The 16,594-nt window shown below is 33.6% G+C and overlaps 2 protein-coding genes across 3 annotated transcripts in view; both read left to right on the forward strand.

The window, feature by feature from the left end:
• LOC139521744 (coiled-coil domain-containing protein 172-like) overlaps positions 1 to 16,594 on the forward strand; it is a 388,671-nt gene that overhangs the window by 167,395 nt on the left and 204,682 nt on the right. The window lies entirely within an intron of this gene.
• On the forward strand, positions 6,453 to 15,109 carry LOC139519096 (uncharacterized). 2 transcript variants are annotated; one of them, XM_071310889.1, is made up of 3 exons: positions 6,453 to 6,557; positions 12,278 to 12,659; positions 13,130 to 15,109. In XM_071310889.1, exons 1-3 carry the CDS (start codon positions 6,535 to 6,537, stop codon positions 13,388 to 13,390), a joined length of 666 nt encoding a protein of 221 aa, XP_071166990.1. In that variant the 5' UTR covers positions 6,453 to 6,534; the 3' UTR covers positions 13,391 to 15,109. The 2 variants fall into 2 exon arrangements, with proteins under 2 accessions (XP_071166990.1, XP_071166991.1); XM_071310890.1 differs by having other exon boundaries at positions 6,463 to 6,566.

The raw sequence follows: 16,594 nt of genomic DNA on the forward strand, positions 1-16,594 counted from the left end.
AACATGTCAATAAATTCGAATTCCTGTCCACAATCCAAATGACAGTAACATCGAATGCCAATCCACAATCAACGTCAATTACATCGAATGCCTGTCCACAATCAACGTCAATTACTTCGAAAGCCTGTCCACAATCCACATGACAATTACATCGAATGCCTGTCCACAATCAACGTCAATTACTTCGAAAGCCTGTCCTCAATCCACATGACAATTACATCGAATGCCTTTCTACAATCAACGTCAATTACATCGAAAGCCTGTCCACAATCCACATGTCAATCACTTCGATTGCCTGTCCACAATCAACGTCAATTACATCGAATGCCTGTCAACAATCAACATGTCAATTACTTCGAAAGCCTGTCCACAATCCACATGACAATTACATCGAATGCCTGTCAAAATCTAACGTCAATTTCATCGAATGCCTATCCACAATCAACATGTCAATTACATCGAATGCCTGTCCAAAATCCACACATCAATCATATCGAATGCCTGTCGACAGTCCACATGTCAATTATATCGAATGCGTGTCGACCATCCACTTATCAATCATATCGAATGCCTGTCAACAATCCGCATTGGAATTATATATTGAATGCCTGTTGACAATCAATATGTCAATTATATGGAATGTCTGTCGACAATCAACATGCCAATCAAATCGAAAGCCTCTCGACAATCCACATGTCAATCATATCGAATGCCTGTCGAAAATTCACATGTCAATTATAACGAATGCATGTAGACCATCAACTTGTCAATAAGATATAATGCCTGTCAAAAATCCATATGTAAACTTCATTGAATGTCTGTCGACAATTCACATGTCAATTATATCGAATGCCTGTCGAAAATCCACTTGTCAACTACATTAAATGTCTGTCGACAATTCACAAGTCAATTACAACGAATGCCTGTAAAAAAATCCACATGTCAATCATATCGAATTCCTGTCGAATATCCACATTGGAATTATGTATTGAATGCTTGTCGACAATCCACATGTCAATACCACCTAACGCATGTCGACAATTCACGAGTCAATTATATCGAATGCATGTCGACAATCCACGTGTCAAATTAATCGAATGCTTGTAGGCAATCTATGTGTCAATCATATCGAATGCCTGTCGAAAATGCTGTACCCATATTTTGACTATTTTATTTATTATGTCTGTTTAGTTCACGCATCATTGTAAATATAACGGAATTTGATGAGACTGTCATCAAAGTGAGAGGTTTAGCGCTTTAAAACCAGGTTTAATCCACCATTTTCTACATTTGAAAATGCCTGTACCAAGTCAGGACTTTCCGATTGGATTCTCCTCTGAGTTCAGTATTTTTGTGATTTTACTTTTTTCATATCGAATGCCTGTCGATAATCCACATGTGAATTATATATCGAATGCCTGTTGACAATCCACATGTGAACTAATATCTATTTATATGAAACTAGAACATACCCGCGAAATCGCGGGCATATACAGCTTGTAAACTGTTGTAGGATGATTTTTTGTAAAAGATATTATGACTGGAGAATTTCATATAAGGTATCAAAAGCCCTCTCCCTTTTTTCCTAAGTCCGTTATGTGTTTCCTTTCTGTTAAATTCAATAAATTTCGTGTTTCTGGCCTTATACCGCAATTATTCTTCCCCTTTGCTACAATGCATTTTTTGGTAAAAGTCAAATTAAATTGAAAATTTGCACCGCTTCAAACATGAAACTGCTTATAGACCATTATTATTCTAATAAAATGTGCTTCTAGGACAATCCATCAGTGCTTTTCCTTTTGAGAGCCCTATTAAAATGTCAATGGTAGGATTTGAATCTCGTATAAATGACTAAGGCTCATTTGAGGGGTGGTCTGAGGGGCCCTGATACCGAAATCCCGGTCTTCAACATGAAATCCCGAGGTGCGTATTTTAACGAAATTCATATCCCGACATCCCGAAATAAAAACAAATATTATCGCATCCCGTAAAGATCAATCCCGTAACCCCGAGCTTAAAAACACCCGATCCCGACGTCCCGAATACTTTCACTTTCAACAATAAATTTTTATGCCCCATCTATGGAAATTATATTTTCTAGTCTGTTCGTCCGTACGTTCGTTCGTCCGTCCGTCCTTCTGTCCGGCTTCAGGACAAATGCAACTATGAATGTTACCTAACGTACACAGAGGCATGATGATTAATTTATTGTGGAAGGAAGAGCAGCGACACACAAAATGAGGTCTGCTCGTTTGATAGTATAGATGGTCACGGCATACAATAGTACACTTGAAATAATAAACTAACAATAACAAGTTCAGAATGCCAGCGGTATTCACACGAAAAAGAAGACTACACATACTGTCCATGATGATTGAATAAAAGGGATACATGTCGAAAATAAAAAAGAAATATACAGATTTTCTTACTTGATTATTTTCATAATGACTGGGAAACTTCTATTCAAAAATACATTAATGGTCCGTCTAGTGAAAGAATATTCCACTCATATAGACAAATGTTTTGTGCTGATGTCTATGTTATACTGATTTGCCACTGAAAGTTTTGCAAAAATCAAGAAAACAATAAAAAAAAAAAAAAAAAAAAAAAAACTTGTAATAATAGTGCAGATCTATGTAGGTTCGTGTACAGATCATCCAATGTGATCAATTGCCTGTCGACAGTGATATATATATAGAGAGAGAGAGTCTATAAGAATCTACCAACCAGTAAACTTATCATGTTTTTTGCATATATATATATAGTGAGATTGTTGGATCCGACAATCACTGAAAAGGACAACCAGTTTTTTTAATATAAAAAGGTAGCTGATTAACTCTAGATTCTTTGGTTATTTAAAAAAAAAATGGCCAATATATATGATATATGAGAGAGTGTTTTTAAATTGGCACACAGATTTAATCAGTATTGGCAAAAAAAGTACCTATACCGTAATGAAAGATAAATGTGATAAAAGAATATACATTCAAAGAAAAAGAGGTGCACCAACAGAAAATAGAAACCTCAATCTTACTCTTAATTTCATCGGATTTCAAAATTTTAACTCTAACCAGAATTTTTACTCTATCTAACAGTATAAATCGGAAATTTCTAAGTGCAACTCGAGCGTTAACCAGAACTCTTACTGGAATAAATGTTCGAAATCAAAATAAAACTCGAAGTTTAACTCAAAATTCAACTGGAATTTAATTTGGTTCGATTATGGAGCGTTGTGAGATTATGGAAATGTTAACCAATTTTAAATTTCTTCAAAAAAATTGTCATTATTGCTTTTTATGCCCAATTAATGGGCATTATGTTTTTGGTCTGTGGGTCCGTTCGTCCGTCCGTCCTTTCGTCCCGCTTCAGGTTAAATTTTTTGGTCGAGGTAGTTTTTGATGAAGTTGAAGTCCAAACAACTTTAAACTTAGTACACATGTTTCTTATGATATGATCTTTCTAATTTTAATGCCGAATCAGAGATTTCCCCCCATTTTCACGGTCCATTGAACATAGAAAATGATAGTGCAGATGGGGCATCCGTGTACTATGAACCATTCTTGTTTTGAAAGTGCCGAGTTTGTGGCTTTTTAAACATTTCAGGTTTTATCTTCCCGGTGCAAATGGATAAGTTAGTGAATTTATTCTGTGTGTAGTCTAAATGGAACGTGTTACTTTTCAACCCGGATACTCTCAGTCTTCCGAAGTAGAAGATTCTTAATCTGCAAGCCGTAAATTATTTCTTTAATACGACATGAGGAAGACATTCGTTTTCCCTAGTATACAACAAATGCAATTACAAAAATTAGATGACTTCAACTTTGAGAATTACTTCATAATAAACTGCTACTGTATGTAATGTTTAACGTTTCGATAGATTGATAAAAATATCAATGAATAATCAAAATACCTTGATTTTTTTTAATTATATTTTGTAGTGAAAAGGTTTAATTCCACCTAATAGTTCCAAGCATTGCAAGAAATGCTCATATGCTAGCAACGTCGTTATAGTTCTCGCCCAAAATCGACAATAAGATTAATCCGTTTTAGCGGATTTAAAACATCGGTGATCCCCCCTTTTTTTTAGCTCACCTGGCCCAAAGGGCCAAGTGAGCTTTTCCCATCACTTGGCGTCCGGCGTCCGTCGTCGTTAACTTTTATAAAAATCTTCTCCTCTGAAACTACTGGGCCAAATTTAACCAAATCTGACATCGGGTAGAATTGTTTATCAGGTCAAGATGTATCTGCCTTGAAATTTTCAGATGAATCGGACAACTCGTTGTTAGGTTGCTGCCCCTGAATTGGTAATTTTAAGGAAATTTTACTGTTTTTGGTTATTATCTCGAATATTATTATAGATAGAGATAAACTGTAAACAGCAATAATGTTCAGCTAAGTAAGATTTACAAATAAGTCAACATGACTGAAATGGTCAGTTGACCCCTTTAGGAGTTATTGCCCTTTATAGTCAATTTTTTTAACCATTTTTCGTAAATCTTAGTAATCTTTTAGAAAAATCTTCTCCTCTGAAACTACTGGGCCAAATAAAACCAAACTTGGCCACAATCATCATTGGGGTATCTTGTTAAAAAAATGTGTGGCGTGACTTGGCCAACCAACCAAGATTGCTAAAAATAGAACATAGGGGTAAAATGCAGTTTTTGGCTTATAACTCAAAAACCAAAGCATTTAGAGCAAATTTGACAGGAGATAAAATTGTTTATTAGGTGAAGATCTGTCTGCCCTAAATCGGATAATTGATTGTTAAGTTGCTGCCCCTGAATTGGTAATTTTAAGGAAATTTTGCCGTTTTTTTGTTATAATTTTGAATATTATTATAGTTAGAGATAAACTGTAAACAGCAATAATGTACAGAAAAGTAAGATCTAAAAATAAGTTTACGTGACCAAAATGGTCAATTGACCCCCTAAGGAGTTATTGCCCTTTATAGTCAATTTTTAACAATTTTCATAAAATTTGTAAATTTTCACTAGTATTTTCACTGAAACTACTGGGCCAAGTTCATTAAAGATAGAGATAATTGTAGCAGCAAGAATGTTTAGTAAAGTAAGATCTACAAACACATCACCATCACCAAAACACAATTGTATTGCCCTTTATAGTCAGTTTTTAACAATTTTCATAAAATTTGTAAATTTTCACTAGCATTTTCACTGAAACTACTGGGCCAAGTTCATTAAAGATAGAGATAATTGTAAGCAGCAAGAATGTTTAGTAAAGTAAGATCTACAAACACATCACCATCACCAAAACACAATTTTGTCATGTGTCCTTTGTTTAATATTCACATACACCAAGGTGAGCGACACAGGCTCTTTAGAGCCTCTAGTTATTTATGCTTTTAAAATCTCCACTGAAGCTGCAAATTATGCAGAAGTTTGACGGAAAAAATATTAGTAGATTTTTTTTTATTTCAAGAAAAATCTATAAATTGAAATTAAAAATGGCGGGAAATGTTCAAAGGCCTTGAAATATAAGGAAACTGAGAAAAATAAATGTGTATAAGGTAAAAGTTACAATTGACTGTTTTAGATATACCAGATTAACATCGTTTTTCAATAATTTTGCCTTCAATTAGCAACTTTGATCGTTCGGTATAACGCGATTCTTTACTTTTTGATGACGTCATATCTCAAAAACATCGGTGACCCCAATTTTTTTTTCGCCGAAAATATTGTAATAACTTTAAAGTATGATCTGTCTACATGCAAAATTTCAATGAATTATTATTAGTAGTATAAATTGTGTGATTTCCCTTTAATTTTTTTTATAATGACTGGGAAACTGCTATTCAAAAGTGCTATCATATGCCTCAGTCTAAAAGTTGATTGTGATTAATAAAATTATAATTAAGTATTATAGTATTATTTTTTTATAGAGGTATCCTTCAATAATATTTAACATGGACAAAACGAGAAGAAATTATATTCATCCTCAATTTCTTGCCCAAAAAAGGATAGACAAGGGCGTAATTTTCATTCAATATTGGTATAAGGACGTATAACGCCTGCTTCAAATTGTACTGAGGTGCACTGAGTTTAAATTTACTGAAAACTGCTCTTTTCATATTTCGAGATAAGGGGATTTTTTCACTTTTTTAGTGTTATGAAAGAATTTTAGTTTTCACATCTAAGGATAGAATATTTCATAATTTGATAAGCCTGGTCAACAATTCTTGGTTGGATAGTATTTAACTTCTATATTAAACCTTGCTTTATTAACAACCTGTTTTTTTGGGTTTTTTTTGCTTTCTTTTTATTGGACCAAAGACAGGAGATGCGGTATTTATCAATGACTCTATAACACAGGCACTTGTCTCAGAATTTTTTTCCCCCTATATACCTTAATAGTGTCATATTCAATTATATACACAAAAAATCTGAGCAAGTGCCTGTGCTTTATACTACATGTTCAGGTGTGACATCCTCAATATTTACACAGTCGAGTACACCGTTCACATTTAATACTTGACCTATATCATCCCTGAGCATCCGTACCAATTCGGGTGCCTGCATGGAGGACTCAGTGTGTCGCAAGTATTAACTGTACTTTATTTTTTTTCTTTGAAGCGCTACTAAAGGCGTGTCTTTATAGTCAATCGAAAAATGTTATCGACAATTAAAATCAGAGAACTAATTTCAATGTCCTCAAAATAAGCAATATCATGAAAAATGAAGTTATCAACATGTATGTTTACAGTGACGAATTGAACTTCGTATAAATATTGATGTTTTAGAAGATTTTGTAAATTTGATTGGCCGACAACATTCCGATATAATATTTTATTTACAACGTGGCAACAATACTGAATACATGCATAGCAAAACAAACGATAAGCTTTTGTTTCGTATGAAACGCTTACGGTGAATGGTCAACGCTTTTACGTACCATTAACATTACACAATAAAACATTCATTTCTTCAATAAATAATCGACGTATTATGAGTAAGACCACATCTAAACAGGACCTGCTTACTCTTACAAAGCACCTAAGATAACCCTCAGTTTTTTGTTGGATTCGTGATGCTCAGATTCCTGTTGTGTTTTGTGTACTGTTATTTGACTTTTCTTCGTTTTTCGTGATTTTTTTTTGCCATGGCATAGTCAGTTTGTTTTCAACTTATGAATTTGAATATTACTTTGGTATCGTTTGCTGCACTTTTTACATTAAAATTGAGCTTTATTTATCTTTACATATTATCAGTCATAAACTTCTGGACAAATACGGGCCGCTTTAGTGACAGGTCATCATACTCTGCTACTCCTATATGAAAGCATTGACCAGAATGTATTTTTCAATTCATAAAAAAAATACTACTTACATGCCTATTGTTATTTTAATAGTGTGCGACTGATCAGAGTTACTAGACCGTTGCATTAAAGCTACATCGTATTCATTAATTGAGGACACAGCTAGCATGCTGGACATATTCTTTGGAATTATAACAGAAAATCCAGAGAAAAATGTTTTAGCAATGAAAATTTAACGCTTTATGGTACTTTATTGATGAGGGTTGAAAGATACCAGAGAGACATTCAAACGCATAGATCGAAAATAAACCATTGCAACACGAACTCACCAAAAACTGGGGGTGATATCAGGTGCTCCGGAAGGGTAAGCTCGTGTTATTACAAACCTGGCGATTGTATGTTGCCATTATAAAGTATTTAACATATTTCGGATTCATTATTATTCGTTGTATACCATTTTCGTAGAAATCCTTGTTACCCGAGAGCCACGAATGCCTATTTCCAAGGAATAACAAATTTTCAATAAGAATGTAATCAGACTTTGGCAAAACTACGAAATCAATTATCCTCGAAAATGCAAGTTTTCCTCAACACTCGAAAATATATGAAAACACATTTATCTGTTTTTTTTTACTATTTGAAATGACATACTATGTATATCACAGTGTAGATACTATTCTGTACGCTATCCGGAAGTCGCGATTTTCGAAGCGAGAACTTTTTGGATAGTATGTGAAATTTGATGGATATACTGAATTTAACGGTAAGTGGATCATCTGTACATTGCTGAATGATTAATTCAGCTGACATCGATATTCTCAAATGGTTTAGAATTAAATTTAGCACATTCATTATTCGTATCTCTGTCTTAATCAATAGATTTTCAAGTGCATCACTAAGGACAATCAGTCTGTGAACCTAAAAACAATCTTTTTACCATCTTAGTGTACAAATTAACGTAAATACCAGACTTAATTAACTAAATGAAATATATTTCAAGTGGTGGTAAAAGTTTCAACCAGATCTTTGAAGCCAGAAATAAGAAAATAACACTTGTTTGAATTTCTCACTGTACGATCAGTCTCGCTTGTATATTTTGAAACTGTATGATCAGTCGTTATTTCACTGTATTCTAGTAGTGATTTCAAAGTTATTTACGATACATTTAGAAGATGTCATTTTTCTAAATAACACAAATATATTTCAATAAATTCACATCCTGAAAACTTATATGAAACATGTTTAGCTTAATAGGGTGTACTCGACTTACTACATTCAGTATAAAGATGTTAAATGTTGTTAAAATCTTTATATTTCACTGTATTCTAGTAGTGATTTCAAAGTTATTTACGATACATTTAGAAGGTGTCATTTTTCGAAATAACACAAATATATTTCAATAAATTAACATCCTGAAAAAAACTTATATGAAACATTGAAGGCCGTACTTTAACCTATAATGGTTTAATTTTTAAATTGTTATTTGGATGGAGAGTTGTCTCATTGGCACTCACACCACATCTTGCTATATCTATTAGCTTAATAGGGTGTACTCGACTTACTACATTCAGTATAAGGATGTTTAAATGTTGTTAAAACAAGAGGAAGGTTTGTTGTATGTATAAGTTTCAGAATTGTCCTCCGTTATACTTAAAATTGTACAAACGCACAGATTTAATTGTAATACAAAAATGCATGTATGTACACACATTCGAGGCCGTACTGTAGCCTATAATTGATCACAGTTACTTCACTTTGTTTTGGGAGTAGAGCTATTTCTGTGACACCCAATTGTACAACACTGCGGGGGTTTATAATGATAATGAAGTCCGTCTTTCCGTTCGTTCGTTGGACAGTTATACTATGTTTGGCCGGTTTTGTAAGTACATCTCCTCATTTACCACTTAATATACAATGGGGTTTCCAGCCATTTTTAAATGGAGAGAGGGTCCAATCCAGGAGAAAAGGGGATTCCAAATATATGTTCCCATACAAATGCATTGATAGTTAAAAAGGATTTCAATCCGCCGGATCGTCTATTTCGAATTAAAGTAAACATCTTTTATTGGGGTTCTTTGTATAAGATACGGACTATGCATTATATGGGGCACCTATCAGGTTTTTCCAACACCACCTCCTAAACCAATTATAAACGTTCTGAACTGAATTGCTCCATTTTTAATCAATTAATGCAAATATGCACCTTCTATTTCTATTTTTTGGTGAAAATATTTTTCATGTTTTTATATCTCAAATACGGACTTTGCCATAGTTTTATATTGGGCGTATCTATTTTATATCCACAAATTCCTTCAGACACTTAACTTTGTGAATCTTTTTTAGATTCTTTATCATTTAATTCAATTGTGCACCTCTTATTTTCATTTTTTTTTTAGAAAACTCACTGTTTTCTCCTTCCGTGATAAGGGCTTTTCCACTACCTTATTGGGTGGTACCCATTCACTATACGCAACTTTCCTAAACTTACCGTATATTAATAAAACTTTCTCAGATTCTTTATCAAATGATGCCACTCTGCACCTATATTTTAGTTGGGTTTTTTTTTTTGGGGGGGGGGGGGTATTTTTTCCAAAACATGGACTTCAGAAGCGGCGGGAGAATACTTTCGTTAATTCTTTTCTCAATACCTCAAGTTTTTAAACAAATCACTGCATGTTGTATTGAGTTGTAAATACTTAAATTTACATATATTACTTCAAAAAGAAGATGAAATATTATTGCCAATTGATTGCCAATTTAATTATACAACTGTCCCTCCGCATCTCAAATGTTCCCTGAATAAAATAATTCACATGAGACAAACCAACGACCATAAATTATATACAGCGAGGTAATACGTATTTGTTAGATCTAACCCACACACACACACACCAACACAAACACCGATACACACCAACAACCCTTTTAACCCTGCACAATTGAAATATGAAAAAAAACAAAAACGTTTAAATCCCTTTTAAATAAGCTGTACTCGCCAGACCGATAAAATGCCAAACTTAAAGCAAACAACATCGAACAAAAATGAGGACAAAATCACAAATATTCAAAACGACAACGCAGTGAAGCAGTGATATAACTTAGGAAGCTACCATTTGATTTTTAGGGGGGGGGGGGGGGCTAGGATGAAAAATTGTGTCCTGCTTTTTTTTTTATTTGTAATCTCTATCCTGCCTTTTTATTTTTCAGTCTATTCGGTCCTGCCTTTTTTTCTTAGCTTATCCTGACTTTTTTACAACAAATGTCATCCTGCCTTTTTTTTCCAAGTTACTCATCCTGCCTTTTTTTTTACGACCATTGGTTGACGACCTAAATTATCCCATTGACTGGGACAGATTAGTTGAACGTTTGTTGGTAACAATCACTGCTCACTATGTACTTGTTAAAGACACTGAATCTGTGGGGTCACATAAGGTTCTCAACACCTAAATAAAGTAATTCGAAAAACTAATCCGGAATAATACGATGTGTTGATTTATATCAATAATATAAATCAAAACATAAAGGTTATTCCTGAATAATTTTTCGAATTATTTTATTATTAAAGGCGTTAAGAACCTATGGTGACCCCACAGTTTAAATTATATAATAAGTAAGAAGTGAGCAATGGTCGTTACCGACAAACGTTCACTTGATTTGTCCCAGTCAATGGGATAATTTAGGTCGTCAATCAATGGCCAGGACCACACTGTTTTGAATATGATTCTATATTGATTTGAATTTAACATGTTCATTTCATTAACAATTTTCAAATAACAAAGTCAGTAGATATTAACAATGTGCCTCCTTTTCACCCCATCCCAAAGTTTTTCTCAGGGTCGACTAATATCAACTTTTAACCTGAATGTTTCGGCGGACGGTGTAAATATTCTTTTAAAATGTTATAGCTAAAAAGATAACTGCAACTATACACTATTACAAAGTCCACAAGCAAATCAAGTATTGCTTTTTAGGCGTTTGATTTTAAACAAGACTGACGGAACAAAAATACAATTATTTTGCAGTCTACAAAAATCATCATATCTATATTTATATTGTCTGATGAACGATACTACACTTTAAAGTTCCCTGGACAGTTCATAATATCATATAAATACGTAGATACCTTCAAATTGCCTTTGTTTTTTCTTCAAAATCACGACTGGTCATACAGTAAAAAAATTTGAAATCGCTACTAGAATACAGTCAGTTATGGACTGATCGTACAGTAATTTATTTTGGTATCCTCAAGGAAAACATATTTTTAATGGGAAATACGAATGTTCTACTTAAATACGAAACGAATATTGAAACAGTATATATTGAACTTTAAACTGATGCAAATATTTGCAATAAAAGGTTATTTGTTTTGTACTACGAGAGCAAAATTGTCCATCGATTTCACTTTTTTCTATGAAGTTGGTATGATGCACACGTATATTTTATATTCTACTGCATGTTTTTGTTAAAGTTACACATATTTATGATGCTTTACATACCTTGAAGATGTTCAAAGCACTTTATAGATATAGGTGTAAACAAATGATGAGAAAAGTCACCGTAGGCAAACCCGTCCTGTTAGCCAGTTGGTAGTCATCGCTTCGAAAATCGCGACTTCCGGATAGCGTACAGAATAGTATCTACACTGTGTATATGAGTGTTGGAAAATCAGTTTTAACAGCATTATACACGGACATAATGGATTTAGGGGAGTGAAGTCCAGTAAAACATTATTGTTATTTCCTCAAAGGTATATAATTCAGTATGTTACCTTGATTGAAGATGTTACATTGATTATAGACATTACCTTTACAAGGTCAATAAACCTAGTGATTTATTTATTGATTATTGTTAGAAAAAGGCATTCTATATTAATTAAATTAATACGAAATCGGAATTCTTCACTTTATTTCCCTGATACTTATACATTTCAATCCAAATTGGCTTTTAACAATGCCTCTATGATGTGTCTTCTTAAAGTATAATTACTTCATTAATCGATATTCAGTGTTGCGTCAGATTGTGGGAGGACGATAAACATGGATCTATCCTCCTCCACAGAGGGCAGTGAGGCCTCAGATGACTCGGGAATATGGATGTCAGTACTCAAATGTTACATATGTGGAGATTTATTCCGGAAACCTCGGATTCTGCCTTGTGGACATACGTTCTGTTCAGACTGTTTGTTATCGTTACGAGATGAAGTGGCCATGGAGTTTAAAAAGAAGTACAAGGCTGCTTTTAGGAGAGGTGAAAGTGGTGTGATGACCTGTCCACATCCAGAATGTGACTATTCGCTGAGAATCATGAATCTGCGAAGATGGACTATGAAAAACAAAGCAGCTGCAGAAGCTGTTGGCATGTTGAGAAGGAAAATCCAGGATAAAAGGGTATGTCATATGATTTAAAATTTAAATCTTTGTTAAGAATTACGATGTTCTTCGTGTCCCAACTTATCTATTTGTAAAATGAAATTCGCTTTCTTATAATATATAGGTGGCTTCTGATTTAGATCAAATAAAATCGATATTGTTCCCGCTTTGAAAAAGGATAGATAACAATATATATAATATATCTTAAGCTTCGCTCGCTCTCTGTTATACCGCATACAAAAGATTGTAGTTAATAGACGTAGCGCATTTAACTGTTATACCGCATACAAAAGATTGTAGTTAATAGACGTAGCGCATTAAAAGTATAGTTTCAAGCAAATTAATAAAAAAAAAAAAAACACGAAATTAAAAAAAAAAATGAAGATAAAATTAGTGTGCTTTGTTTTGTGTTATATTTACTGGATATTTGATAATGAAAGGGAGAAGCTATTTGGGAATTTTGATGGAGGAAAGTTTTTTTTTCACAGGATAGTGCAACACAGACAAATCTTCAGCTTGGAAACAAATCTCTGTCTCTACCTAGGATCATGTATACAGTCTCTCGACAGCCCCAGGAGGAAACCACAAAACCAACGAGTAACATGGAACATATGACTAATTCATTATTACGAATGGACCCAATCAGCAAATCACATCTGTCATTAAACACAGAGGTCAAATCTTGGAGGTCATTAGCTACATTAATTGGTATGAATTTGGTAGGAGAGATGTTTTCTCTGTCATACTAGTTTCATATTGCTCATATGTACTTAACAATGTGCCATATAATGAACCATATTACCTTTCTTCATTGGCTCCTTTCGCTTACTTTTCGAAATTAGTAAGAATCGGTAACTTTTTTAAACGCTGAAATCTCCTATATTAAAATTTGTTTGTTTATATTAACAATGCATGTACGTCATAGAATAAATATTGCCATCCTGTTTCTTTAATGACACCTTTCGCATTCTTTTCGAAATATATTAAAGAAAAGAGGGAATAGATAACCTTTTAAACGCTGAAATAACGTGCAATAGGCTTACAAAACCAGAGTTTATTTTTAGCTCACCTGGCCCAAAGGGCCAAGTGAGCTTTTCTCATCACTTTGCGTTCGTCGTCCGTGGTCCGTCGTCGTAGTTAACTTTTACAAAAAACTTCTCTGAAACTACTGGGGAAAATTTGACCAAACTTGGACACAATCATCATTGGGGTATCTAGTTTAAACAATGTGTCCGGTGACCCGGCCGAACAACCAAGATGGCTGTCATTGCTAAAAATAGAACATAGGGGTAAAATGTAGATTTTGGCTTATAACTCTGAAACCAAAGCATTTAGAGCAAATCTGACATGGGATAAAATTGATTATCAAGTCAAAATATATCTACCCTGAAATTTTCAGATGAATCAGACAGCCGGTTGTTGGGTTGCTGCCCCTGAATTGGTTATTTTAAGGAAATTTTGCTGTGTTTGGTTATTATCTTGAATATTATTATAGATAGAGATAAACTGTAAACAGCAATTATGTTTAGCAAAGTTAGATCTACAATTAAGTCAACATGACCAAAATTGGTCAGTTGACCCCTAAGGAGTTATTGCCCTTTATAGTCATTTTTTTACCAATTTTTCTTAAATTTTTGTAATCTTTTACAAAAATCTTTTCCTCTGAAATAACTGGGTCAAATTTAACCAAACTTGTCCACAATCATTATTAAGGTATCTAGTTCAAAAACTGTGTGTGGTGACCCAGCCAACAAATCAAAATGGTCGCCATGGCTAAAAATAGAACATAGGGGTAAAATGTAGATTTTGGCTTATAACTCTGAAATCAAAGCATTTAGACAAATTTGACCAGGGGTTAAATTGTTTACCAAGTCAATATCTATCTGCTCCAAAATTTTCATATGAATTGGACAACTGGTTGTTGGGTTGCTGCTATTATAGATAGAGAAAATTGTAAGTAGCAAGAATGTTCAGTAAAGTAAGATCTACAAACACAATTTTGTCATGAATCCATCTGTGTCCTTCATAGACCAAGGTGAGCGACACAGGCTATCTAGTTCTTGTTACCACAATTATAAAGAAATATATGTCTAAGTCAACAAATTTTAGAATTGACATGAAAAAGCATATCAATCTTCTTAGGAAGGATAAACAGGAAAGCTAATTAACACATTTGTCAATTTCGTTTCTGTACAAATGTTTGTTCTTTGCAATAATTCCACAAGCGATTGTGGCATGGACCCCCCTGTTTTCTTTTCCATTTTTTACAGTGTACATGTTCTTAGCACCTTTAAATATAAGGGATTTTCAGCGAAACCCATCAAAAGTTAGCAGGTTCTTACAGCATTAATTTAGTTCTCTGTATACGTGTATACATGTTTATATCATTGTTATAACTATTAGTCTTTCACATGTTAACATTTTATTGATTGTTATGAGATAATTCAAATTAAAATCAATATTCTATACAGATGTGTTGAATTATTGAACAAATGTTATATCAACAGTATAAAATCCATCAATACTTAATATACTGAGTATAAATGTAGAGTGGGATGGTTTTATAAATATTGACTTCTCTAGTCCGGTCTTGAAAGCACCTCTAATGGGCGACTATAGTGTCTGCATTTGGCTGAGCGGGTGTATTACCGGTACTATGCAACAAAGTTTGGTTAATGTAACATTAACTCCAATGTTCAGCCAAAGTGAGTGTTGAAAGGCGATAATTCTGCCCTGATTCATCACACTTTATTTCCAATGGAGTTCAATTTTTTGCTCTTCATCCCGGAAGACTACTTTTCAGACCCTGCCCAAGTTGATGACCATTGTAAAGCACAGACATATACCGACTGAACTATTCGAGTTAGTCTACTCCTGAATAAATACTGGACATTTTATTTTGTTTACTTTCTAAAGTTAAGCTGGATTAACGACTGTGGTCGATGACTGTCTTTCTTTTGATGCCAGGTTGCTGTTTGATTGATATATAACTCGCGTCATCTTTTGATTGATTGTTGATTGCTTTAAAATTACCGTCTAGTGGCAAATATTTCATGCATGTTCAGGACGATCTCGTCATCATTTGTCAAATGCCTTTGATTTTTTACAAGTATGATAACACTTAACGTATAAAAGTTATGACTAGAGCATCGTGAAATTACATTTTGGAAAACGAAAATTGTTGTCTTATTTAAAACCATTTTGGTCAAAAATGTTTGTATATCCGAATAGAAACAATTTAATTATTTCAGAGTTACAAGAGCAACAAATTACAAACTGGTCAAATATATTTAAGATTTTCAATAACTTTCATTTAATTCGACCCACATACATAAAAAAAAAAGATAAAAGAAGATGTCATACGATTGTCACAATAAGACAACTATCCATCATGCAGAGTCCAAATGATGTGGTCACCAAGTTCAAGGCCAAATAAATTGTGTCAGAGAGACACATAAACCTTACAATCTTTTAAACACCAACTATCCACAGGCAGAAACAAGTGCCTGTGCAACTATCATATAATGGTTGACCAGTTGTGTATGCTAATTGAAAAATAGACAAAAAACACAAACACTTTATAATGACCAATGAAATTGAGGTCCATATCAGATTAAACATGTACCTGCCAGATAGACATGTGCACCTTACAACTATTTCATACACTAAATGTAGATGACATTTTAATATTTGTATTTGAAAAAAAGACAAACACACGAACTTGACATTGACCATTGAACCATAAACGTAGGTCAAGGTCAGATGATACCAAATATAGTTGACCTATTGCTTATAGTACTCGAAAAAGCTAATCAAAGCAAAAAAAAATATCATTGAACAACGAACGAACCATGAAAATGAGATCAAGGTCCAGATGATACATACAAGACAGACTCGTACACCGTACGACCGTTTCATAAATCAAATAAAGTTGACCTGTTGCTTATAGTACT

This window comes from Mytilus edulis, chromosome 4, assembly GCF_963676685.1.
Source record: "Mytilus edulis chromosome 4, xbMytEdul2.2, whole genome shotgun sequence".
Classification (NCBI taxonomy): domain Eukaryota; kingdom Metazoa; phylum Mollusca; class Bivalvia; order Mytilida; family Mytilidae; genus Mytilus; species Mytilus edulis.

Bases quoted from the DNA above. Each gene is read 5' to 3' on its own strand.
- LOC139519096 (XM_071310889.1), top strand. From the start codon at position 6,535: ATGGAGGACTCAGTGTGTCGCAA. The intron at 6,558-12,277 runs GTATTAACTGTA...ATCGATATTCAG, and splicing joins GAGGACTCAGTGTGTCGCAA to TGTTGCGTCAGATTGTGGGA. The intron at 12,660-13,129 runs GTATGTCATATG...TTTTTTTCACAG, and splicing joins GGAAAATCCAGGATAAAAGG to GATAGTGCAACACAGACAAA.